Source organism: Diceros bicornis, chromosome 4, assembly GCF_020826845.1.
Source record: "Diceros bicornis minor isolate mBicDic1 chromosome 4, mDicBic1.mat.cur, whole genome shotgun sequence".
NCBI classification, from domain to species: Eukaryota; Metazoa; Chordata; class Mammalia; order Perissodactyla; family Rhinocerotidae; genus Diceros; species Diceros bicornis.
The window spans coordinates 4,359,194-4,386,799 of NC_080743.1; the positions used below are offsets into that span (position 1 = coordinate 4,359,194).

Below are 27,606 nucleotides of genomic sequence, written 5' to 3' on the forward strand. Positions count from 1 at the left end.
GAGGAGGACTAGCCCTGAGCTAACATCCGATGCCAATCCTCCCCTTTTTTCTTGAGGAAGACTGGCCCTGAGCTAACATCCGTGCCCATCTTCCTTTACTTTATATGGGATGCCACCTCAGCATGGCTTGACAAGCAGTGCGTCGGTGCGCGCCTGGAATCCGAACCTGCGAACCCCAGGCTGCCGCAGCGGAGCGTGTGCACTTAACCGCTTGCGCCACCGGGCCGGCCCCCACCACTTTTTTTTATTGACCATGGACCTGTGACCCTGGCCCTTTGTAATTCTTGGGACTCGGTCATTGGAACTAACGTTTGCGGGGGGTCAGGCGTGTGCCAGGCCCTGCACTAGCTAAGGTATGCATATTGTCCTCAGTCCACACACAGGTTGACAGAGCAGTTGTTAGTACATCATTTTACAAATAGAGAAATGCCCTCAGAGAGGTTGACTTACTTGCCTGAGGTCAAACACCTAGGTAATAGAGAAGCTAGCCTTCAAACTCGGGACTCCAGAGCTAGGTTAAACTTCCCATTGTGTCATGCTGCTGTCCGGGTACTACAGTACCTGTGACACATCCACTTCATGTCTTAGAAATGCCACACTGGGCCGGGGGTGGCAGGGAAACAGTGCAGCTTAGTTCTCCACAGGCACACGGAGATTTAGCAGGTGCTTGAAGGGTGGGCTAGAGGTATGTGGTTTGTTGTTGTTTTGTTGTTCTGTCTCTAAAACATTAAAAAAGAAATCTAAAAAAAGAAACACTGACTTCTCCTCCCTCCCCAAAAAAGACCCCAAAGGTCTAAAATGCAAACCATATGTAATTGTGAGGAGGTAGAAATTGGTTTTCGTCATAATGGTAAGAGTTCTAGAATCACAGTTGAACTTGTTTCCTTACTCATTTGCCAGATGTTTCTGTGCCTGCGTAGGGTATTGGAGAGGCATGCACAAGCACCGTCGGGGTGCGTCCAGTCCAGGGTTCAAGTTCCAGGTTGCACGTTAGTTCCCGTGTGTCCTGGGTGGGGAGGTGGGGTGTGGGTGCGGTGTTGAGGTTGTGGACACGGCGGGGAGGGCGCTGTTCAGATGGGCCTTTCCCCCGGAATGCCTTTCGCACTCTGTTCATCTCTCCAAGTCTGTTTTTGGTCTCACCCGTGAAGCTTTTCCACGGCTGTTGGCAGCTGCCTGTCATTTTCTAATATGGCGTCCGTTGTCACCTCCCTGTAAGACGCTTTGATTCATGACCTCAGTTAGAGTCTCTCGCAGTCTGAATAGTAAATTCATTAGTGTCAGTTCAGTTCAGCGAATGTTTTGATAGCCTGTTACGGAAGGAGGCGAGACATGCTATAAACAAGGGAGAAATAATCAAGAGAACCTTGTATACCGCAGGCCCGATACCTCATCTCTCGTGTAAGTACTGTGCAGACCACATGAGGGTGCAGTGAGGGAGGGTGACTAGATGACTGCGTTAGATTGTGGAGTGGGACAAGGCCGCTCTGCAGAGATGATGTTTAAGCAGAGCTCTGCTAGCTAGGAGCCAGGTGTGTGAAGATGTGGGGGCAGAGGGAACAGCATGTGGAAAGACCCTAAATGTAGGAGAGCTCTCCATGGTGGAGAGGTGAGGAGGCAGGTGTCTGGAGCACTGTGAGTGAGGAGGAGGTGGTAGACGAGGAGGCCGGAAAGTAGGCATGGGGCCTTGAGGCATGACCAGGAGTTTGGGTTTCAATATAACTGAATCGGAAGGGATTGGGGGTTTTTTGGTTGTTGTTATTTGTGTTTGTTTTTTATGTGTAACAGCTTTACTGAGACATAACTTGAGCATACAATAAAGTTCATCCTTTTAAAGTGTATAAATAGTGGTTTTTGGTATGTTGTATAGAGTTGATGCTGTGCGCATTAGCAGTCACTCCCTGTTCCTCCCTCCCTCCAGCCCCTGGCAATCACTGATCTACTTCTGTTTGTGTGGATTTGCCTACTCTGGATATTTCATATAGATGGACTCACGCAATATGTGACTTTTTGTGTCTGGCTTCTTTTACTTAGTATGTGTTCAAGGTTTAACTATGTTGTGGTGTGAATCAGTACTTCATTCCTTTTTATTACCAGGAAATATTCTGTGTATGGCTATATCCCATTTTGTTTATTCGTTCATTAGTTGATGGACACTTGAGTCCTTTCCTGCTATGAACGTTAGTGTACAACTTTTTGTGTGGATATATATTTTCATCTCTCTTGGGTATATACCTAGGAGTGGAATGGCTGAGTCATTTGGTAACACTATGTTGAACATTTTGATGAACTGCCAGCTGTCTTCCAAAGCAGGTGCACCATTTTACATTCTTACCAGCAAAGAATGAGAGTTTCGGTGTCTTCACATCCTTGTCAACACTTGTTATTGTCTGTCTTTTTGATTTTAGCCACCCTATTGGATGTGAAGTGGTATCTCATTGTGGTTTTGATTTGCGTTTCCCTCAGGACTAATGATGTTGAACATCTTTTCCTGTGGTATTGACCATTTGTATATCTTCTTTGGAGAAATGTCAGTTCAGGTCCTTTGTCCATTTTTAAATGGGCTCATTTGTCCTTTTATTGTTGAGTTCTTTATATATTCAGACTACAAGTCCTTTATCAGATATGTGATTTGAATATATTTTCTCCCCTCCTGTGGGTTGTCTTTTTACTTTTCTTGATTTTGCTCTTGGAAGCAGAAAAGTTTTTAATTTTGATGAAGTCTGGTTTATCTATTTCTTTTCTTTTGTTGCTTGTGCTTTTGGCGTCATAGGTAATAAACCATTGCCTGATCCAAGGTGCAGCCATTGTTTTTAAATATGGGAATGACAGCCTGATTCATTTTCAATAGATCACTCAGGCTATTTGGAAACTGGATTGGAAGGTTCTAGAGTGAAACTAGGAAGAAGAGTTAAGAGGTTGTTACACTATCCACGGACAAATGGGTAGACTTGAAACATCAGTAAGTACTTGTTAAATCAGTATGTTCCAATAGCATCCTATTAATAGGAATAAAAAATGGTCTCCCCCTTTAAGGAATTGACAAGGTAAAACATACACTCAGTTATTTTCTAAGCCAGATTATACTGAGTGCTATAAAACAAGGAATGAATTTTTTCTATAAGAACAATGAAGAGAGAAGTTACTTGTGTAAACCTTTATTGAGTTCATTTTTATATCTCCAATGTCTAACATACAGTCAGTGCTTAATAATTGTTACACTTCTGGAGGAAAGAGGAAAGGAAAGCTGTAGGAGAGATGGCTTAGGACCGAGCCTTGAAGGATGGCTCAGGTGCTGGCAAGTGGAAAAGTGGGAGCAGGGTGTTTTCGATGGAGGATCATGTCTGGGAGTAGGTGATTAGAATTAGGGGTATTTTGATTGACATCTGGAGCTGGAGGAATTATAGACCGGGAAGCTGGAAATGGCCCTTGGGGCTTACATGTAATTCCGGATTGAGTTTATAAATAGGCAGGCTGTGGGGAGTCAGTGCCTTCCTCAAACTCCTTAAAGGCATGATTGTTCTTTTTCATAGCAGTGTGGAGTGGACTGTATTGGAGACAGAGTGGAGCACAGCTGAAATTGTGTCGCAGCAGTGTAGATCAGGTGTAGGGTAAGAGGAACGTTGGGCGAAGTTGAGGTAGTGATGACGGTGCCTCATAGGACTGTCCATGGATGGGGATGGTGGGGAGGGCTGAGCCAACTGCAGCCGTTTGAAGGGTTGAACTTCAAGGATTTTGAGGAAAAGTGGCATCGTTGAACAGAAGGAGGACAGTCCAGGGTTGGGGAGGATAACGAGTTTCACGCACCTGGGGAAGTTCTGGGTGGCAGTATCCAGTGGGTTTTGGCGTAGAAAGTGGTAGGCACAGGTGTTGGCACTATGGCATAGAGGAAATGTAGTTGGACTTTGGAATCGGGCATTCCGCCAGCTCAGCCTCTTACTGGCTTTGTAAATTTGGAGGGAAGTTAACTAACTTGATTTCCTCCTTTGTAAGCATTCCTTCCCCACAGGGCTCTGGGGAGGGTTGGATGGCGTCATCTATGGAGAACGGAGAACGCCTGGCGAGTAGGAGGCTTCTGTCTGGTTTGTTCCCTTCTTCCCTCGAGTCATAGGCTTTGATTTCATTTAAAATCTTCCCCCAGTGAATGTGGTGCTTTGAATAGAATCACTGGCATAATCCAGTGGGGTTTAGGCAATGTGTGTGTGTGTGTGTGTGTGTGTGTGTGTGTGTGTGTGGTGTACCACTCAACCACTCAGCAGGGACTACAAGCACTCTCTAACTTTTTAAAACTCTTTATTAGTTTATTTAATTATAATTAAATTAATTTATTAATTAATTGCATTGTCCTCCTATTTTCCTTTGATTTTGCCTTGTTTGCATTCTTGTCCAGACAAAAATATTTCCATTAAAGTCTTAAAGTTCAGTGTGTAACCTGACCTCATTTGGAAGACCCTCTCAATCCAAAATTGCTTTAAAAAATTGTGTTGTCTTGAAGATGGACAGTGTTCTAACTTGACCTGTTTGTCTGGATAGATTTTCTCAAAGTCTTTTAATGTCCTGGGCTGCTGATCTCTCTGATTCGACTTTTACTTTGCTCTGTTTTCCTAAATTCTAACTCAGCTGCTTCTGTATTTTTTTCTTCTATATGACCCCTGTAGATCTTGCTGAGAATAGCCAATGTGGTTTGCAGGAGAGCTATATATCAAATATTGATTGCCTGTATGAGTACAGTTTCCCAATTTTCTTAAATGGTGGTAACTATAGCTACCATATCAGGACATAATTTAGTTTTTCCAAAAAGGAGATTGATTTTTAACTTGCATTATATCAGTGGCTTAGTTTTTAGGAAAATCAAGAATCTTGCTTGGAATAAGATGAAAGTACAAGACTTCCTTTCCATTGAGATCACAGGTTTTTTTTAGTTTTCTGGGGTTCTTAGGAACTGAACACTGTGCATAACAATAATGTGTTAAGTTTCATTATTTGTTCCATTTCTTAATGTCTTAGAATTGGAAGGGATTTTAATGCCTTCTGTCCAAGTGGCCATTCTGTGCTAGATCCCTTCTATAGCAGCTGACAGCTAGCCCGCCTCTGTTGGAGGCTGGCTCTTTCACTGCTGGACAGGTCTAATTGTTGGAAGATTTTTTTCTCTTATACTGAGATGAAAGCCAGCTCCTTGAAACTGTTATCCATAAACTGTCATCCACTTGTCTAACTTGAGTCTTTGGTGTCACATAAATTAAATCCACTAGCTCTTCAGATAATTGAAAATAGTTGCTAGGCACCACTTCCCTGACTTAAGTTGTCTTTTTTCCCGCAAGAAAAATAGCCTTAGTTCCCTCAACCATTCTTCCCACGATATCATTTCTAGATTCTTTTTGAGTCTGGTTTCACCATGAACCTTTCAAGCTGCAATGGCCACCAGCAGTAACTGGCTGAAGGTGGTGGGACCACTGTAGCTGTGGTGGCATTACTGCTGAATTCTACTCTCTTTCTAAGTGAACACATTCTTTGGGAGTGTTTCTGAACACGGTCCTGCAGTGCACACTGCAGCTCAGTGAGCCTCGTACAGCTGACAGCATTTGAGGGTGTCTCCCAGGGTCATCTTGGGATCTGAGTGCAGACACTGGCTGCTCCAGGCTACTCAGATCTGTAGTCCTGTGCTTTGAGTGAGAGGCCAGATATCATCTCTCTCGGCTCATTCGAGGGTTAGGATGGCTAAAGAATTGGGGACAAATTAGAAATATTGCAGGAGTTTTGTGGAATTAACACTTAGCCTAAATATTGTAGGACATTGATCAGTGATGAACAAGTCATGACTAAATTTGCCCAAATTGTCATCAATTATAGTTTATTTAGATTGTTTTCCACGTATTATTATTTTCTAAAATCCAGGACTATATAGATCTGTGTGGAATGCCTTCGTGATGCAGAGCTTGGAGACGAGTATGCTTGTCTTTAAGAGTCTGGCCTCTGAGCCGCAGAGCTGGGCTGGAATCTGACTTGGCAACCCTGGCTCTACGATCTTGGGCAAAGTAGCCAAAATTTTTGGGTTTACTGCTTTATGAATGAGAGTAACGATAGAACCGCCTTCCTAGGGTTTCCTTGTGAGCATTGAGTGGATGTGTGTGGGCAGAGCTGAGGCTGGTGTGAGGTGAGTGTGAGGCACATGCACATTCCTCGAGGGAAAATATGTAAAGGGGCACCAAAAAACTCAATAATCAAGATAAATAGTAGTTTAATGCAACAAAATACCAAAATTTTAAATAAAGACCAGATGCAACGGGGTGGAGATTAGGGCAAGGTGGATGAGGGTGAGTTGTCAAGTGCAGGGTTGGAGACTGTCTTTATTTAACATTTTCACAGATTTTCATCATGGATTTTTTGCATTAATTTTGATATTTTAAAATATTGAATTAAAATATTATTTATTTTGATTACTAGAGTTTGTATTTTGTTGTGCCTTCTTCATTTTCTGCCTAAGGTCGGTGGGCCCCTCATCTTGCCTGGGTTGGAGGCCTCTAGGTTGGTGTGTGTTGCTAGTAGTTGATTGCAGTGATGTTAGTTTTGCAGAGGAAATGAATTTTAAGAGCTTGTGGAAGGACTTAGTATTCCAGCATAGATATTTCTGTTAGGTTGCCTGAGAGTGTCAGTCCAAATCCCATAATCAAGGTCAGTTTTAGGTTTTGAATGTCATGTTTCAAACTCTGCTGGAGCCCAAACCCCAGAGGATAAAAAATGCGTGCACTTCGCTTATGTCTAGAGGAAGCTAGCCAAACCAAGCAGCCCTGAAACATGGCTTCTCCTCGACGGCCAGGATTGTGAAAGACACCCACAGATGGTGGCTGAGCCGGAGCTGAAACCACTGTGAGTCGGCACGAGACGTTCTAAGTGACAGAAGCCAGGAACCCATTGGTGGCGTGGGAAAGTGGTGTTTCCTGAAGTTAAATTATGGTGATAGAATCTTTCTGTAATTCTGGTTCTGCTCCAGTTTGCCTATAGTTCTATAGACCTGATTATAAACATGGCTTGGAAATCTGTTTCATAGTTAGTGGCCAGTGAAAGGCAAAAAAAAAGTTGCAGAATCATTTTTTTAAAAGCTTTGCTGTTGCCACTCCAAGTGTTACACAGGCAGGACGCCTGTGTGTTACGGCATCTCCCGGGTGTAGTAGCCTTTCTTTCTTTCTTGTTTTGGTCTTTTTTCTTTTTGATACAGATTTCTCCAGTGTTGGTTTCTGCATAAAGTAGTAGAAATAGTCGCTCTTAAAGGGTCACATAAGCTGGAGGTTGTGCATGTTTTGCATAAAATACAGAGAGCTGAATAAACGAGTAATCACCATAGCAGTTATCCTTGGCTTTGCTTAGGTTTAAATTTACCTGAAGGTTTTATTATTTTGTTTTCAGATTGCAAAGAAGTGGAATCCAGTTATATACTTGAGAAGTGGGGTGAATTTAAAACATAACTTTACTTTGTCAGCTGCTGCCAGACATTGCTGCCTTGCCAAGGTTTGATCATTTTTAGAGACGCCAGGTATCTTCCAGCTTAGCATTAAAAAAAAAAGGAGATGGGAAATTCTTATCTCAAAAGAATGTTTGTCACCTTCTTGGTACCAATTTTTAGAGACCAGCTGTGGCAGCTGCTGAACTGTATACGCCTGCTTTGTTTTCCTCCTCTCGTTTGGCGGGCAGAGAAAGCGTGCAAGTTTTAAAGTGAGTCTAAGATCAGTGTATGTGGTGGGGCATTCGATTTCATGTATATGCTATTTGGAATAGCAATCTTTAGCAGAAGAAGATGTAGAGACTTGGGTATAGAATAAGCTTTGAGGTTGAAATTGAGGGGCCGTATACTGCTGCAGTTTGATTCATGGGAGAAGCAGCCTCAGATATCTAGGAACTCATGTTGGAATGGAGGCACCTGTGGGACTAGATTGTCTTGCCCTGAAAGTGATCCTTGGTTTAATGGGCAGCTTGATGTTTCCTATTGGGTAATTTTCCAGCTCATCTTTAGGTTAGTCAGTGAGTTGAGACTTCCAGAGTCACAAGATGAACTCTAGAGCTTTCTTCTCTTCCCCCTCCATATCACTTCTGTGTCTGGGCCCACTTGGACTGAGTTTTAAAGAGATCTGGGAACCACAAATCCTGGTCGTTAGTATTGAGTCATTATGACCTGTGGCAGGGGAGAGAGTGCACTGTGCTCTCACAGTGGGGTGACTGGTGACACTGGGTAACAGGCTGTGGCACTTGGCTGGTCCTCCAGCGTTATCTGTTGAGTTAGGAAGACTCGGGCCCTCATCACCTGCTCGGTGGGTACACGGCACTCCACTCCGCCGGCGAGGGCACTGGCCACTCTCCCTAGTCACCTCTTTCTCAGATTTCGTGCTTCTCTGGAATTCTTCCTTGCCTGCCCTTCAATCTTGTCTTGTAAGGGCTGCCCTTCTCTACGTTCCTTCACCCTGTATTGGCCTCTCCCTTTACTCTTCTCTCCCAGAGGAGTCCAATGTGAGGTGGTGGTGTTGCAGGTTTGGGGGTGATGAGGATCGGAGGCTGGCACAAGCAGCTGCTGGGCCTGGCATGTTAGACGCCCCTGTCCTACACACCCTCCGGCCCTGCCTGCCACTCCCCTTGCTGAGAGCTCAATCTGTTACCTTCTCGCTCTTTCTTTTCCCTTCTGGAGAGTTTGCCCTTTTCTGTCTCCCAACTTTCAGTCCTCCAGTACCTGTTAGTTTCTTATCCAGAATGGTTGACCTCTTCACCATCAACCCCCCAAAATAAATCCTAGCCCTGACTTTGCTGACCTAAAAACTCGTTAAATTGCTGTCCCTGAACAAGGCACCGGGAACAAAGCATAGACAGGTGCTTCAAAACCTTAGTGGGTGTGTTTTTAACCTGATTAAATTTTTAGGTAAAGTTTCTTATTTCCCCTCAAGTATCTCTCAGAAAGAGAGGAGTGTTATTAAGACTTAGTTTCCCTTGGCCTAGGACAGACCAAGTGTCAGGGTTTATTATTTTTTTCTTGCTACATTTTATTTTGCTTTTCTTTTTCTTTTTTTTTTTTTTCAGATCTCATCTTTATTTATTCACTTATTCAACTTAAAACTGCTTGAAGAAATCCTTTGCTCCCTGAGGCTTAGTTTAAGTCACTCAGCTAAATTAAGACCTGCCCTTGAGGTGATCTTGGTTTAGAAGGGGAGAGGGCAGATGGTTGAATGAAGGATTCCAGTGTGGAGGGATGGGGAGGGAGTGGAGGAAGGCCTTGGAGGCAGGCTTGGGAGGCTGCTCTGCAGGGCGTGAGTGCAGGTCTGGGATGGCACTGCCTCAGAAAGCCCTCTGGCAAGTTGCTCAAGTGCTTTGTGTCTCTAGTTCTTGATTACAAACCAAGAATAATGGTACTGTCTCCTCCATTGTAAGAATGAAATGAGGTAATGTATGTAAGGGATTAGAATAAGGCTTGGCCCAATGTTTAATTTTTTTTAGTGTGACCCATAATAGTATTGAAATAAATTTCTAGACCCAAGATGGAACCACTCCTGTCCAGGGTGCCATGTCAGCAGACCAGAACTTAGGTCACTTTTGTGTCCCTGTAGATGCTCTGCTTGACCACAAACACAGTCGGTCCAGTTGGCCAGTCCCCGCCACCAGGCCAGCTCTGGGCCTCCTCAGCCCAAACGGCAGTGACTCTGGCCCCAGCCAGTCAGATATTTTCTATTTTTCTCTTCCTCGTTCTTTATTCTTTGTCCTGTAAAAGCTTCCTGCCTTCTACCCCATTTGGGAAGTGTTAAATGAAGTTTGTTTGTATCACCTAGATTGTCTTCTTTAATTATTTTTTAACAGTAGGAATTAGTTTGACCTTGCAATTAAGTTTATACATACAAATACATAAAACTGACACACACTTTAAAATTTACAGTATTCTCCCCTTTTGTGTACAAAACACTTTTTAGTTTCAAAAAAACAAAACAGTGACCTTAACAGCAGTTTGACAACCACTGGTCCAGCACTTAATAAGTATTTAATGCCTGTTGCCTCTGGTATTTTTTTTTCTCCATTTTACTCTATTTATTTGTTTATTTTTAAGTGACCTGCTTTTATTTATTTATTTTTGATTGAGGTATGATTGACATACAACGTTGTATTAGTTTCAGGTGTACAACATAGTGATTCATTATTTGTATATATTGCAAAATGATCACCATATTGTTAACATATGTCTAGTTAACATCCGTCACCATACTACATAGTTAATAGAATATTTTTTCTTGTAATGAGAACTTTTAAAATCTATTCTCTTAGCAACTTTCAAATATACAATACAGTATTATTAACTATAGTCACCATGCTGTACATTACATCTCCAGGGCTTATTTATTTTATAACTGGACGTTTGTGCCTTTTGACCCCCTTCACCCATTTCGTCCACTGCCCAACCCCATCGCCTCCCTCTGGCAACCACCTCCCTGTTCTCTGTATCTACGAGCTTGTTTTTTTTTTTTTTCGTTTTTTTAGATTCCACATGTAAGTGAGATCATATGGTATTTGTCTTTCTCTGTCTGACTTATTTCACTTAGTGTGATACTGTTGAGGTCCGTCTATGTTGTTGTAAATGGCAGGATTTCCTTCTTTTTTGTGGCTGAATAATATTCCATTGTGTGTACATACCTCACTTTCTTTATCTATTCATCTGCTGGTGGACATTTAGGTTATTTCTATATCTTGGCTATTGCAAATAATGCTGCAGTGAACACGGGGGTGCAGATCTCTCTCTGAGTTAGTGTTTTCGTTTTCTTTGGATAAATACCCAGAAGTGGAATTGCTGGGTCATATGTAGTTATATTTCTAATTTTTTCAGGAACCTCCATGCTGTTTTCCATAGTGGCTGCCCGCTGGTATTGTTGCTTTTGTTCTTGCTGGGTGTTAAAGGATGATTGCGTGTCGGCCTGCTCAGTGGACCTTATGACCCCACAAGGAGCCCCATCAGAAAAGAGCCTCAGCGTCAGCTGTTTCCCTCCTTCTCTTTCCCTTTGTTCTCAGGACTGTCTGCTACCAGTCCTGGGAGGCTGGTGAGCATGGCACATCTTTGGTGTTCTTGCTGTGGTTCTCCACCAGAGTGTTGCCAAAAAGCTGTGACACAGGGAGGGAGGGAGGAAGGAAGGCAGAGGGGAGAGAGAGAGAGAGAGAGAGAGACAGAGAAGGATCCCCCATGGACAGCAATGGCAGTCCATCCTGTTTGAGCAGATGGTACTGGAGGAAACAGCAGCTTCCCTTGTGCTGATCTGCAGCCAAGATCCTGCACAGAGAGGCAGCTGACAAGATGCCTGGCACAGCCAGATCCACACCCTGGGCCTTGTGCAATGGGAAGGAATTCCTTTTTATGTTGCTTTAAAAGTGAAATTCCTCCCTGTCCTCTGAATGGGGCTGGTAGTTAGGCTGTGATAAGGTTACAGGGGAGGCAGAGAAATCTAGAGAGCTCATGAGATCTGAAGTATGAACCTCCTCCTCAGGGCTGGAAGTGCCCGCTGTGCTGGGTGCCAAGGCAGACCCGCAGAATGTGAGCTTGAGGAGTCGGTTAAACACTCTGGGTCTAAAATTCGTCTGTGACTTTGGCAAGCCTTTCAGATCACTTGCCTTTCCCCATTAGTTCCCTTGCCTGACTTCTGTTGCCCCTGTCCCAATCTGCTGTCTCTCCTCTGCTGCTTACATAAGGCAGCAGGTGGTACCACGCCAGATGTTCATGGTGTGTTTATAAATGCATGTGTTCCTATCTGGGGCAAGAAGGTACTCGTGATGTAGGACGTCCAAAATTTTTTGGCTTATGGAACTCCAGTATCTTTTTCTTTCATGATTTATTTAAAGTCTTAAAATGAGGTTACTGCACTATTTTATTCTTTGAATCAGTGTGGAGGGTCAGATAATAATTGATCTGCTGGTACGATAAGAGAGCTTAAGGGTGAAGAATCTGCTGGACATCTTGGTGCGTGGACACTGGATCACCTTCTTTCTCAGGGATGCCAGCCCCTCCCCTACCCAAAGTCATGGCCTTGGTCCGTGCATATTTTTATCTCGGCTATTAGAGAAACACACCAAATGCCAACACATTTCTGGACCCAGGGTACAAAATTAGACTAAGTGAATGTAAATATCCAGTCTGGCTAGAGAGAAAAGAGCAGAGGCCAAACAGAGCAATGGCCCTTATTCCCAGGAAGTCTTCTAGGCAAGGTATGACAGAGAGCACCCTAACCGATGACTCAGGCCTGAGTTCTGGTCCGGGCTCCGCTCCTCACATCTAGGATGGGTGTAATGCTCAGTGCCTTGGCTGCCCGTGAAAGCAGGGAGCCTCTCCTGACTGAGTCTCTGAGGTCCCACACCTCACCTCGGAGGTGGACTCTCAGTGGTTGAAGGGGCGCTGGTGTGGTTTGAGGCATATTGGAGAAGCCAGTCCTCTATCCCTAGATATGTCACACAGCTAGCTAGGTACAGGTAATGAAACATCTACCTCTGAGATGACAGAGGTAGAAGAGTCTAGCTCCCTCATGCAGATGAGGAGCCTTGAGGCCATGGTAAGTGAAGGACATGGATGTGTTTAGCTCTGTGGGCAGTGACTTAGAAGCAGAACTAAGAGGGGCTGGCCCCGTGGCTTAGCGGTTAAGTGCATGCGCTCCGCTCCTGGCGGCCCGGGTTCGGATCCCGGGCGCGCACCGACGCACCGCTTCTCCGGCCACGCTGAGGCCGAGTCCCACATACAGCAACTAGAAGGATGTGCAACTATGACATACAACTATCTACTGGGGCTTTGGGGGGAGGGGAAGGAGGATTGGCAATAGATGTTAGCTCAGAGCCGGTCTTTCTCAGCAAAAAGAGGAGGATTAGCATGGATGTTAGCTCAGAGCTGATCTTCCTCACAGAAAAAAAAAAAAAAGGAAGCAGAACTAAGAGCCAAGACTCCTGACTCCCAGCCTGTTGGTCATTCCTTGTGTCATATTGGCTCTTTGCCTCATTATGAAGTGATTCCAGTGTTTTAAAAGGGTGTTGTCTCTTGATAGAAATGCAGATATCAAGAATAAATCAAAAGTATGATCTCACTTATCTGTGGACTCTAAAAAAAAAACCAAAAACCCAAAAAACAGAAAAACCCTGGGCTCATAGATACAGAGAACAGATTGGTGGTTGCCAGAGGCGGGAGGTGGCGGCTTGGGCAAAGTGGGTGACAGAGATCAAAAGGCACAAACTTACAGTTATAAAATAAGTAAGTCCTGGGGATGTAATGTACAGCATGGTGACTATAGTTAATAATACTATGTTGCATATTTGAAAGTTGCCAAGAGAGTAGATCTTAAAAGTTCTCATCACAAGAAAAAAAATTTGTAACTATGTATGATGATGGATGTTACTTAGTTTTATTGTGGTGAGCATTTTGAATCAACAAATATCGAATCATTATGTTGTACACCTGAAACTAGTATAGTGTCGTATGTCATTTATATCTCAATAATAAAAAAAAGATATCACATTACAAATCCTTTCATTTTTAATCTCACAACTAGTGGTAAAGCGATGCACATTTGTACTTTATATGAATTTGGGTTTAAATCTAGGTTAAAAGAAAAATTTTTTTGCTATTAACTTTCTTTTGACCTGGGGAGTGATTGATTATTTAGATCACAGATTCAAATAATTTTAGCTACAATTTCCTTTGGTTAAAACACCAATAATAATTGTCCTCATGATGAGCTGAATATTGTGCCCTAAGACTAAATGGCAAGGGAAAGGTTTTGAAGACAGGTGTACTCCGTGTGAAGTCCCTGCTCCTCAGGAGAGACGTGTGGTCGGTGACTTGATCCCACCGGGATCTTAGTCTGATGGTGTCTAAAGGAACAAAGAATGAATAGGATTAGTCTTACTTTATAGTTTCAAAGTTTTGTATTATTTTGTATTAAATAAGTTACAAAGCTATCTTGGTTACGTTCTTTAGAAATAGTTTACAGTCCCTAATGTCTTGTGATTTATCAGGAACCCTTTAGGGTAAAGCTTATCTGTGTCACACTGACACCCAGAAGAGCAGATAGCTCCAAGAAGGGCAGCGGATTTTTGGCGGTCCAGCCTAGTATAACCCCTCACTTGGGGTCACTTCCAAGTACCTACATGTTACTTTGAAAATGGTAAGTTGTTTCCTTCGTGCTAAACTTTGTACTTCTATTAGAGAATATTTTGGAGCCTTCATCTTAGAAATCTTGGAGTGAGAAAGAGTTGACTCAGACATGTGTTGTAGGTGGAGGATGTCAGATTGCTTCAGGAGCTGCAAGCGTCCACTTGTAGAAACAGATTCTTTCTTGTTAAGAGGTCAGGCTTGGAATCCAAAGGCAACCTGTGGTAATGATCTTTCTGCACCAGCTTGAGTAGACTGAAGCAGGAGTTGTGAGAACCATTGACAAAAACTACGAAATGTCCGTTTATGTAGGCTAATGGGATAACAATGCTTTAAACACAGGGATAAAGAGAACAGATTAGTGTTACCAGAGGGGAAGGAGGGGGTAGGTGAAAGGAGTAAAGGGGCACATATGTATGGCGATGGATAAAAACTAGACTATTGGTGGTGAGCACGATGCAGTCTATACAGAAGCTGATATAATTTTTAAAAAATTGGTTCACATTCCACAATAAAATTTTACAACCGAAAAAAGAGAAAGAAAGTATCCTCCCACCTTCTTCCCCCTCCAGGTGGAACTCAGATGTGGTACTGGTGAGCCAGGCAACCGCAGAGAGCATGGCAGAGCAACAACATGGAAGGAGCCTGGGTCCTGCACTGTGGGGCTGCTGTCTCAGCCCAGGGTGCACATGCTCAGACAATTCTTGCAAGAGAAATAAACTTATGTCTTGTTTAAAAAAAAAAGGATAATGTTTTGCTTAATTCAGTAATTTATTTTACTCAGTTATTCAAGGCTTGCCAAAAATTAGACTATAAGATAACATTTAAAGGAAACATTGCTGCACATAATTCCTACTGTGTGATTGAGATTTTTAATTGCCTTAAAGTCATGACTGTGGTTATCAGGACAATACAATAGATATAAGATATGGTAGGGGGTGTAGTGAGAAGAAAGTTCATCGAATAATTTATAGGACCTTCAGGATGGGAGGATGGACAGTTTAAAGATATGATAGTTCTTCATCTCAAGTAGAGTGGCTCTTATTGATTGTTAAAATAATATGATCTCTGGCCTCAGGGGGTTATAATCTGGTATGGAGGTTTTGTCAACAACCCCCATTCAACAAGAAGAGTGAAATGTAGATAGAGGTATAACCTCATAGGGGGTTGTACGGGCTGTGGCCTGCACGGGGTGTGTGTGGGTTTGCAGTCCAGCTGCGGTTCTGTGCACTGAGCTGTGTTCCCTGGCATTCAGCTGAGCCAGCCTGGAGGAATGGGCATTTGCCTCAGGGGACATGTGTTTTCTGGTCTGGTCAGAGGCGCCGTGTGGACCAGCCTAGGTGCAGGTGGAGTATGGAAGAGGCGATGACCGCTCTGAAGCTGGTAGAAAATGCGTGGCAGGGAGGTAGCTGGTACACGTAATACTGGAAGGGTGGTTCTTCCAGCCAGCTTTTGGTAGCCCTTCAAAGCCCAACTCCAGAGCGGAAAGCTTTCCTTGGGCCTGAGGTCAGATTGTGGTGTCCAGCTGTGTGTCCCTGTCCTGGGCACATCTCCATCACAGCACTGTCTCTCTCCTGTGCTGCGTGTCCTCCATGAGTCTGGAGACTGCTCGAGGGAGGGGACCACAGTCTCATGTGCCTTGTGCTGGCACAGAGCAGGGTCAGAGGTCGGGCAATAAAGGAACTGCAGTGGGGGGTAGGTTGGAGGATAGGTCCTAGCCAGATCAGAGACTTTGGATGCCCTCCTGAGGAGTTCCCATGTTATCCTGTAGGCAGGGGCTGCGTTGTTGGCGTCGGAGGAGGAGGGGACTTGTGCCAACTTGTGTTTTTGGAAGGTCCCTCAGGAGTTGTGTGAAGGATGGGTCAGAGGAGGGAGGGGGCCTTGTGGGAGGAGGAGGCTGGCCGGTTAGGAGATACGGGATTGCAGAGTGCTTAGAGCTTGGTACGAGGCAGCTGCACAGAAATACTTGCTGTAGGTCTTTTATTTATTTAGTCAAAGATGCAGCACCTATTGGAAGCGAGGAAATTACCCAGAGCAGGACGGGATATTTCCCCACAGGGTGTGCTGTCACCATGAGCGCTCCCGAGTGGGCAGGCTTTGCCGGAGTGCACAAAGACGCTCAGTTCCTACTATGCTTCTGTCCCTTTCCTCCAGGGGCTGGCTTCGCCTTTCCAGAAGAATGTACTCTGATACTCACAGTGCTTCTGTTCAAGGAAATGCTCCCAACACTGAGAGGCAGTGTAGTATAGTGGTTAAGAAAATGGACTCTGGGGCCAGCCTGCCGGAGTTTGAGTCCCGGCTCTGCCACTTATTAGCTGAGTTACTTTGGGCAAGTTACTTAACCTCTCTGTGTTTCAGTTTACCTGATTATGAAATGAGGAAAATAATAGTGCTGACCTTATAGATATTTATGATGATTAAATAGATTCTTGTGCATAAACTGCTTAGAACAACACCTGGTATATTGGAGCACATACTTATTATCTCCATGTTCTCGAATGAAATTTGCAAAGAGGCATTATTCCAAGTCCTGTAACATTAATCACGTACAACTTTCAAAACAACCCTGTTCCCATTTTATAGATGAAGAAACTGAGGCACAAACACACGATGTGACCAAAGTCGTTACCTTCAAGTGGCAGTGTCAGGATTTGAACCCAGTGGTCCGGCTCTGCAGTGTACACTCTTGACCATCACACCAGGTTCAGAATGTTCTTCATAGCCTCCAACAGCCAGTTGTCAGGGAGTGACTTAAAACCATTTTAAGTCTTTTAGGTGTAGACGTGGAAGGAAGGGAGCCTGCCTTTGAGCAAGGCCAGCTGAAGGGTGGATACTGGACATCTGAAATGAGTCGTGAGAGTGAGGTGCCAAAATGCCTTAAATTTATGAGTTGCTTCCATAATTTCTGCTTCTAAAGGACTTGATATCTATTTTTTTTTTTTTTTTTGAGGAAGATCAGCCCTGAGCTAACATCCGTGCTAATCCTCCTCTTTTTGCTGAGGAAGACCGTCTCTGAGCTAACATCTATTGCCAATCCTCCTCCTTTTTTTTTCTCCCCAAAGCCCCAGTAGATAGTTGTATGTCATAGCTGCACATCCTTCTAGTTGTTGTATGTGGGACGCGGCCTCAGCGTGGCCGGAGAAGCGGTGCGCTGGTGCGCGCCTGGGATCCGAACCCGGGCCACTAACAGCGGAGTGCGCGCACTCAACCGCTAAGCCAGGGGGCCGGCCTGATATTTATTTCTTAATCAAGATATTTTTAAAGCTTATTTTCTTACTAGAAGAGATTCATCAAAGTGATATCAAGGATAAACAGCTTATCGAATGAAGTTTTTCTTTATTTTTTTTTCAAGTAACTGCTTCAGTGCCAAAATATTCTTAAGAGTAGGGGGATAAAGAACTTGTAGTTTGCAGAATCACAAAGCTGCAGTTCATTTTTGACCGTGTCTCGTGTGTGTGGGGGGTGTGTGTGCATGTGTGTGCGTGTGTGTGTCGGCATTCTTGATGCTGCTTTGGAGCAGGGGACGGTCCTGGGGGTGGGCAGTGGTTTCTCCTGGTTCTGCACAGCTGTGTGAGGGAGTCACGCTCTCTCACGGGATCGTTCCCTCTCAGCATTTTCTAGCTGAAACGATGAAAAGAACGTGAGTAGTTATCTGTTTCTGGTGACTTCGCCAGGCATCTTGGGAATTGGCTGCCTTGTGGACATTTGTCCAACTCTGTCTTCTGTATCCAGTTTGCCCTCACTTTATAGGCAGTCAGAGCAAAACAAGGATTTGTAGGGTGATTATGTTTTCAAGGATAACAGTTGTGTCCCCACCACTGAGACTCAGGGAGAACCTTCCCAGGCCCCTGGAAGCCCCACAGGCCTTGTGTCCGCTGCCCCAAATGCCCTCCTGCCACTGGTAATTATTATACTTTTGCCATATATATCAATGTATCCCTCAGTAGTACTTTGAGGAATGCACGAGTTTAATTTTATCTGTTTTAGACTTTTGTAAAAGTGGGTAGATTCTTTAGGTTAAAAAAACATAAAATTAGACCTTCTTTATTTTTATTTCTGGATCGTGCCGGGAAAAGATAGGAGACCATTCTTAGAACTTGACTTTGTTTTGAAATAGGCCAAGTTGTCAACGGTTTGATGCCTGGCCAAGCTGTCAGAAGCGTGTAACAGATAACTTGGATGCTCCCCCTGTTGTTTCCCTGACATGTAGGGAAACGGGCCATAGCCTAGTTGCTCAGTAAAGATTTTCTATGAATGCCTGCGTTGTGACAGCAAGGTCAGGGAACTTCACTTACGACAACTTCCGCGTAGTTGTTTTTGATATCTCTTTGCAACTGAACAGAGCGTGGATGTCCTAACTGGGAAAGAAATATCCCAGTGTAAATTCTTAATCTTGCACGGAGATTCGTTGTTGAAGTGTTTGTGCACAGATCTGGGTGGTTGGTTCTGTCATGGGTAGCTACCTCTGTTCCGAAAGATTCAGTTAGCCCTGGTCCTCTAGGGAATGAGTGGAGTGGGAAAGACAGTCAGTCTTCAAGAGCATCTTGAACATCTGCTTTATATCGGGACCCGTTCACGGTGCATCAGAGACAGTGGTGGACCAGACAGACATGATCCGTGTTGTGTGTGGGGGATGACTGGCACGAGAAATAAAATACAAGTGTGATGAATGTGCAGGGTGGGAAGACGTGAGGCCGTGGAGCATATACAGGGGACCTAAGCTCATTCAGGGGAGCTGAGGGAAGAAAGACCCGGGGCTGGAGAGAGGAGATGGAGTGGGGCGGGAGCAGGCGCGTGAAGGGTGAAGAACCACGAGGCAGCTGAGGTGGGCAGGGGCCGGATCTTGGAGGGGCTTGGAAGCCACTGAATGGGCAGTAGAACCCACCGAGGCGTTCTAAGCAGGAGTGCGGCACGATCGGGCGTGGGGCTTGGCCCCCTCTGGCCTCAGGGTGGAGACGGTGGCAGGAGGTTGTGAGGTGTGGTGGAATAGTGTTGGAGGAAGCTACTGAGTACAGTTCAGGTTGTCCTCCCCCAGTGCTGTTCCTGTGATGGTTTTTGCTCCGGGGAGCTGCTGTCCCTCCAGTCTTCGGGCAGCGGTTTGCCTTGTGTCCTCCCCTCTCTTGTGGATCCAAGGTGAGTCATTGATTTTTCAGTCTGTTCAGCTTTTTACTTGTTGTTAGGACAGAGGGGCGACTTCCCAGCTCCTTACATGCGGAACCGCGGCAGACACTGTTTCACGCTTTGTCCGTGGGTCTGTCCCCATTAGGGTGCTTCTTGTGTTTGCATCCGTAGCGCCTTGCCTGGTGCCTGGCACGTAGCAGATGCACAGAAAATTTGGGTGGATAGTGGTGTGTTCCCGGGGAGAATTCTCACCTGTAGTTTTGAGTGAGTGGAGTGATTGGGGTGGACTGGGGGTAGAAGGGGCCGTCTCTCGTAGGATGCTGGCAGGGTCACTGCACAGCTGATTGGAGCCTGTGCCACAAAACCCGCTGGTCCTGGTTGAACTCATGCTGGCACCTTCTGGGTTACTTATTGAAAAAAGTGTCTGACAAAGGGAGAGAGAAGAGGAATATTCAGATAAAAGGACCTCATTGGCCTTTGCTTAAAGTATTAATAGTGGTTGAGGTTTGATCCTACCAGGCTACCATTCAGTCGTGGATTTTACTCGACTGAAGTTGACTGTCTTGAAGTCTTAAGCCTCACCTTTGTTAAAACAGATCTCTTTGTCTCCAGCGTCAAGAGACCAAGGGAGCCTGTTTGTCTCTCTGCAACTCTGGACTAGGATTTTAGGAATAACTCTCCAGTGGTCAGGGGTGAGTTAGCTGGCAGATTCAGGGTTTGACCAAATGCTTTCACTTAGTCCATGACCAATAATCTATTCCCATTTCGTAATATATTTACATGGCACTTCATTGGCAATGTAAGAGCCTGTCTAACTTAATTGTGATAACTACTGACTGTTGAAGTTTTCTGCCTGACAGAGTAAAATTCCATAAAATTTTGCTATTGAAAGCTTTTGGTGGGTTAGCGCCCAGTCCCAGCCTTTAGACTCTCAGCTCTGGGACAGGCCTCAGATCAGGTTGGTGCAGGGCCTGGCACAGACTAGATGCTCAGTGAATATCAGCTAAATGAGTATTTATGGATTCAGAGAGTATTTAAACCACAAAACCAACCATACCCTAACTTCGCTAAACTAACACAGAACTAACCGTTTCCCCACCGATTTCATGACAGTAATCTGTCTTTCCCATTTTGGATTTATTTCTATTTGAAAGTCATTCAGACTCTGGAATGTTTAAGCTGCTGTCCTGAGTACGTAGGCTGGCTCTAGAATGGATTTTGTACCTCCTGCATATCCGTGTGTGTGTGTGTGTGTGAGTGTGTTCTCATGGTTTTTCTAAAGAAATGTTAGTTGCTTAATTGGCTTTCCTAGTTATTGGGAGAAAGATATTTTCTTTTTAGCCAGTCTTAAGATAATTCACAACGTGGGTCCAACATCCTCCCCCCTTGAGCAGCTGACAATGTTTTTGCCATATTTGCTGCCCTGAATACAATCATCTGTGTCAGTCTGTTAATGTGAAATTGGTAAACTTCAGTGTGAAACAATTGAGGCCAATAAAAACATCTTTTCCATAAACTGGAAGCATGAATTTTGGAGAGACAACCAACTTAATAGGTAGTCTTAAGTTCTGTATTATCTTAAATTTTTAAGCTTGGTATTATCTTAGATACACAACTTAATAGGTGAGTTAATAGATAGTCTTAAATTCTGAAAATTTGTATATTATCTGATCTGGTTAGAAATTGAAAATATCTATTTCTCACAGTTGCCAAGATCATATCTACTTTAATTTATATTTAGTGGTAATTGAATGAAATAGTTTGTTAAGATGCATTGCCACGAAATTTATATTGTAAAATAGGCAGTCCATTGATTTTCTTCTAATATGTTTAACATTGAAGATGACAATATATATCTATACATATACACACGTGATTTTGTAATATATACCATTTTGTAATCTGACACTTAATCTTTCACTTTCTGAGGAAAATTTTTCCAAATGTGGCCTGAATCATTTGTGTTCTGTTCAATCTCATAAACACATGATGGATTTTCTTTTTGGTTGTTGTGAAGCTTAACAAATCTATTGGCCTATTTTTGGCACTCTAAATTTATTGAGTTTATTTTTGAAAGCTTCCTGGTGATTTATGAATTATTTGTGCACGTGTGTGTGCGCATCTGCATACAGGTGTGTGCGCACTAAGGACGCAAAAGCTGTGTAAGACATTGTATGTGTGTCCACAGCCTTTCTTTGGAATTAAACTTGAGAAATTGGAGCAGGTATGTGTTTTATCCGAACATGCTAGCATTAGCATTTAATGATACTGATTCTCTTCCAAGCATGCTGACAAGGGCAGATGAAGGTCCAGTTTTCTGGAACAGGCCTCTGTCTTCTGACCCATGTTTTATTTCAGTTTGCTGTCGCAATGAGGTCTTCCTTCAGATGCAGATGCCTTGTTGAGTCCATTTTGCTCTGACTGTTGACCTTTCAGGGTTTTCATGGTGGGGACTGAGAGATGTGGTGGAAGTTTGATTTGGTATCGGATTAGAGGACGTGTTGTCTGTCCTGCTCCGGGAAAGAGCTAAGGCTGCCAGAAATAGCCAGCAAAGTATGTTGCGCTTAGATCTTTCTCTTAATTCGTAAATTGGGTTGAGATGGTTCTGGAAATCCTCCACAGAGTTATTTTAAACTTGGAGTTGCACAGTCTGCGTTGGGTTAGCCCAAGGTACTCTCTCAAGGGGCAGAAGGTCTTCTAAGGTTGCTTCTGCTTTGGTGCAGGCCTTCGTCTCATGCTTGGATTGTTGTCACAGTGTCCTTTGCTTCCACCATGCCAGCTCCATCCAAATGTCACGTTGCTGTGGGCATGCGATCTGTGTACTCACACAAGGCCCTGCACTTAGTTTAACGCTCTGCTGTTGCCATCTTGAGGTTTGTAATGTTTGAACAAGAAAGCTCCATATTTTCGTTTTGTGCTGGGCGCTTTGCAAATTAAGTAGCTGCTCTTGGCTGGAGGAATGGCGTTTCTAAAACTACCTGTTTCTTTTTAAATCCTTCAAAGTCCATCCTGCTTATTCTACCTGTCCAGCTCTGTCTCTCATGGTGTGCTTTTCTTCAGATGTCACATTGAAGTTCCTCCAGGTATGCCCGGCAGCCCCGTGCCTCTGCGACATTGCCTCATGGTGTTTCCTTCTCCTCATTTGCTTACCGACCTGGTTCATCTCTATCCGTGGTTTGAAATGCTGAAGATATAAGACTGAGCTATGAAACCTAACAGGGCCATCTCAACTAGTACTGATCACACGTCATCTCATATCTCTCTTGAAAAAGTTGATATCTGGCGAGGCTGCCATATTTGATCTGGGAGAATGGTTCTGTGGTAACTGTCCAGGAAAATCAGGTTGATTTTTACCAGGGGGGAAAATTCTCTATCATCTTTAAGGTGTTCATTCATTCATTCATGCAACATTATGGAGCATCTAATACATGCCAGACTGTATTCTAAGCACTGAAGATATGGCAGTGAACAAAATATTTCCTTTTTTCTCAATGAGCTAATCATATTCTAGTTGGGGAGGCAGAAAGCAAGTTAACAAATACATCAGTAGAAAACAATGCAAAGTAAGAGATGAGACTAGAGGGTGATGGGGTGTGTGCTTGCGGTGTGTTACTCAGGCTAGAAGGCCTGTTTAGGTAATACTTAATCAGAGGCCTGATTGAAGTGAGGGCTTGACCCATGTGCAACTCTGGGGGAAAGAGTGTTCCTGGCAGAGGGAACAGCGAATGCACAGGTCCTGAAGGGGGCACATGCCCGATCTTCAGGAAACTGCAAAGAGGCTGGTGTGGCTGGAATAGAGTGGGCAGTGAAGAGAGAAGTGGAAGATGCGGTCGGGGAACGAGGCCTGATCCCACAGGGCCTTGTAGCCAGGTGAGGACTTCGGCTTTTACTCTCAGTGAGATGGGAAGTCACAGGAGGATTACGTTGGCTTGCATTTTAAAAGGATCACTGTAGCTGTTGTATTTATGCAAAGGAGCCATCTCAAATGCTACGGAGAAGTGAAGTAAACTAAGAATTGAGAATTGACTGTTTAGGTAATATAGTCATTCTTTTGGTTGATGGATGCGCAGAAGAACCCAAAAGCACTCTTTGGGTTTTGTAGCAGGTCAAAGATTGCTGTTGGTGAAGGACCCACTTTGATCTTAGCTGTGAGATCTTTATCAGTCTGTTGATTCTTTGGCCAGTTGTCTCTTCTTTGCTATATGAAGACTTTGTAAACTAGGTTTTGGAGTCTCACTCCCTCCCTCTTTCTTAGTCTGCTTTCTGATAAGCCATCCACTCATGGTAACTACATGGCAGTCCAGGGCCGTTCCTGTGCCCTTCTCTCCTCTTGGTGACGTGGCTTGTCCTGCAGCCATCCATCCACATAGTTTGCTCTTGTTTGTTCACAAGTTACTGCTGCACTCTTATTTTTGATCGGTTGCCTCGGGTATAAGAGACATTGTGGAAGTAGAATTTTAAGAACTTCATGCTCAATTAGATATAAAGAATGGGAGAAGTCGAGAAAATCAAGACAAGTGCTATTTAATCTTAGGTGACATCTGAGGAGAGTCACGTTGTTAACTGAGGCGGGAAACACCAAGGCAAGAGCAGAGTGGGAGGGACGGTGTGATTCTGGACATGGCAAGTCTGGAGGGTCAGCGGGAGGTACGTATTGAGCCATTTAACAGATACTCAGAGGCCTTAGGGGCATCATTTCGCATATTGTTCTTCATTACATTAGTGAATCCAAATGTATCCCAATACCATAGGTCCCCCATCTGAAGGGACGTGAAACAGTAATGTGGTCCAGTCCCCAATCCAGTTTTCAAAATCCCTCTACAATATCCCTTCTAGTCACTCTTTGAGTCTCCGTTCAGACATTTCCTAAGGCAACTTTTTCTGTCCATTTGTAATTCCCACCACTAGTCCTGATTCTAAACCCAGGGGATTGAATAAGATAATGCCTTTTCCATGAGTCAAGTGTCAGGTTATGGGTGAATTGTCATCACGTCCTTCTCGTGGTCTTCTCCTTTCCAAATGAGACATTTCCTACTCTTTCACTGTTTCTTCATGGGACAATTGGAGCCAGTTCATCTTGGTCTCTCACCTTGGAAGATGTTTATTTGTTGTTTATATTTACCTTAAAGTTTGGTGGATGGGAAAAACTAAGCAGATTCCCTGTAGGGAGCCAGAGTTTCTAAGAACAGGGCTCTAGGGCTGGCCTGACCACTGCAGACTAGGACAGCACCAAACTTGTCAGATACTCCAAGCATACTATCTGACAGTGATTTTTCAGATATAAAAACACATACCATACAGGTATTACCCAAGAGAACTGAAAGCATATGTTCACACCAAAACTTGCACATGAAATGTTCATTGCAGCATTATTCATAATAGCCAAAAAATGGAAGCAACCCAAATGCCTGTTAACTCACGTGTGTATAAACAAAATATGGTGTATCTATGCAATGGAATAATAATATTCAGCCATGAAAATGAATAAAGGACTGATATATGGTACAACATGGATGAACCTTGAAAACCTTATGCTAAGTGAAAGAAACCAGACATAAAATACCACATATTGTGTGATTCTGTTTATATGAAATGTGCAGAATAGGCAAATCTGTGAAGACAGAAAGCAGATTAGTAGTTGTCAGGGGCGAGAGGGAGGAGGGAATGGGGGGGTGACTGCTAATGGGTACAGAGTTTCTCTCGGAGGTGATAAAAATGTTATGGAATTAGTTTGTGGTGATGGTTGCACAACATTGAGAATGTATTGAAAACCCCTGAGTTGTACACTTGAACATGGTGAATGTTGTGGTGTGTGAATTATTTCTCATTAGAGCTGGCATAAAAAATATGGGTGTTATCTCCTATCTGAAGGTAGGATCTTGTGAGGGTTAAATGAAATGACGTATGATGTGCTTAAAGCACGGTGCCTGGGACCTAGTATGTACTCAGTTAGTGATTGTTACTGTTGCTCTTATGAAAAGTAATACTGCTTAAATATCAGTAAGCTGCGATCTTCTTCACTGCTACATTTGTGGAATACTACCTGTGATATAGTGTGCCATCAGTAAATACTTCTGGAATGACCGTGTTTTGTTCCCGTTTATGTTTAGCCACATTCAGGAATGTGATTGTCTTTTGTGTTCTCTTTCTTGCAGCCTGTTACTGAATCTGCATCCTTGGGCCTGACTTGGAGCTTGTTGTCCAGTAGTGGTGATGGGGTGATAGAGAGCTCTTCACAGCCCACATTTCAGTGTTGAAGAAGTTAGGAGTGTAGACTGTCTGGGGAAGGAAAGGTTCTACATTAAATTCAGGGTGAAGGTGGGAGCAAAATGATTCTTGAGCTTTTTTCCAGTAATATAATTCTGCTTTATGTTTTTATAAAAACTTAATTGGCCTGTAGAGAGTGTAGTTCTTACTGGTTCATTATCAGTTCCTTGGAGAGCAGAGGACTTCGTCTTCATTAGAAAAAAAATTCAGTTCCTAGAAATTTAACAGATTTAAACTGACAATTTGTTCTGCTGAGCCCAACTCACAATTTCCACACATTGGAAATTGTTATTTTAAATTAGGATAGAAGCATTTTTTCTCTGAAAAAAATATGTATTTTTAAATTCACATCCTTTTATGAACTTGGCATTCCACTAATAACACTGAGTTCCCTTTACAACTGCGTCGGCAAGGTGCCGTCTGCTTGTATCGAGGCTCATGAAGAGAAAGAAACCTGTTGTTTGTATTACCCAGCCTTTCTTCTAGAAGGCCAGTGGAAGTTTTTTCCTTTGGTCTCTAAGGAATGGTTGTGCTTCTCAGCTTCCTTTAGTCTTCTGTACACCATGGACCAGGTGGTTGACTCCGTTTCCTTGTTATCATGACTGCCAGGAGGCTCAGCACCACTGATGGTCACCTCCGGGAGGTCCCCAGGACTGCTTTCCTGGCGGTTTGTGCACCATCCTCCTTCAGACTCTGACTTTGTTTCCTGCTCTTATTTTCTCTTTGCCTGATTTCTATTTTCCTTTTGTTTTTCTGTCTGTGCATATCTTCAAGAGCTGCTTTTGTAATTCTTTGGGAAAATAGGAGACAGTGGCACCATTATTGAAGCCAAAATTTAAAAAATTACTCTAAAAACATTTACCTGTATCTTTCCCCCCGTACCAACAGGGAGGAGTGGGAGAGAAGGTGAAACTGTCAGAAGAGAGTTGGTAAGCTTTTGTTGTTTTTGAAGCTTTTTTGAGTGTCTCTTTTTCCTGTCTTTTTAATAGCAGTTGGTGATCTGGCAAAGCAGTACATAGAGAAAGGTCTCTTGGTTCCAGATCACGTGATCACCCGCCTCATGATGTCAGAGCTGGAGATGCGGCACAGTCAGCACTGGCTCCTGGACGGTGAGTTGAACTTGTGGGTAAGCTGGACTTCTGTGAATGGTTGGTCACGGTCTCCTTGCACACTCCCTTAGTTTCTTAAAGATTGCAAAATACGTTTTTTTCTAAACTTGCAGTCATTTATTTAGGCCTGTTGCAGTTTGTCAACATGACAGAGACCTGCTGTGGTGAAGCCTTTTAATTCCCCTCTGCAGACGACAGTCCCGAGAGCCACTGACCACCAGACCTTGGTGAACTCTTGTTATGGTTCCAGGTTCGGCGTTGCCTTTTGTTTCCACCACTAAGTCCTCATAAGTATAACTCATCTTAAATCAGAGGGTCTTTTATTCATAATGGGCCACGCAAGTTAAAACCATGAGTTATCATTTTTCACCTGTCAGATTAACAGATAGAAAATCTGAAAATCTTTTATTGAGTGTGTAAGAAATAAGTATTGTTGAGATTGTAAATGGGCAACCTTGTGGGGGCAGCTTAGCAGTCTTTATACTTTTTGATTCAGCAATTCCATGCTGGATTTCTTGCCTAAAGATACATCTTCAAGGATGTCTATTTTCAGCATTATTAGTAAATAGCAAGACCCTGGTAACAACCTAAGGATCTATCATAGGGATGCCTTAAGTTTTGGTATGTTCATTAATAAATCATCTGTACTTGTGTGTTGATATGATAGAACTCAAAGACAGGCCGCCAAATGAAAAAACCTAGGTGCCGTATAGTGTGGATCATATATTATTTGTGTAATAATGGAGGGGCAGTATAATATTACTATATACGCTTACAAACACATGCATGAGCTATTTTTGGGAGGATATAAAAAACTGCTACCAGTGGTCGGCTCTGAGTAAGGATTAGGGTTGGGAGAGAGCCTTACCTTTTACTATGTATATCCTTTCATACTGTTTGATTTTTAATATGTATTTAAATAATATGGGGGCCTGATTTAAACACTCAGTTAGTGGTTCCTAAACTTTTTAG

General features: G+C 43.6%; 1 protein-coding gene across 6 annotated transcripts in view; it reads left to right on the forward strand.

Moving 5' to 3' along the window:
- The window catches only part of AK4 (adenylate kinase 4), an 88,670-nt gene that overhangs the window by 9,425 nt on the left and 51,639 nt on the right, over window positions 1–27,606 (forward strand). For 4 of the 6 annotated variants that reach the window (XM_058538227.1, XM_058538228.1, XM_058538231.1 and 1 more), the window contains one exon: window positions 26,515–26,634. The exons of the other annotated variants lie outside the window; for them this stretch is intronic. In XM_058538227.1, the coding sequence (XP_058394210.1) occupies window positions 26,515–26,634 (120 nt within the window). The remainder of the gene's footprint in view (window positions 1–26,514; window positions 26,635–27,606) is intronic. 6 annotated transcript variants of the gene reach the window in all.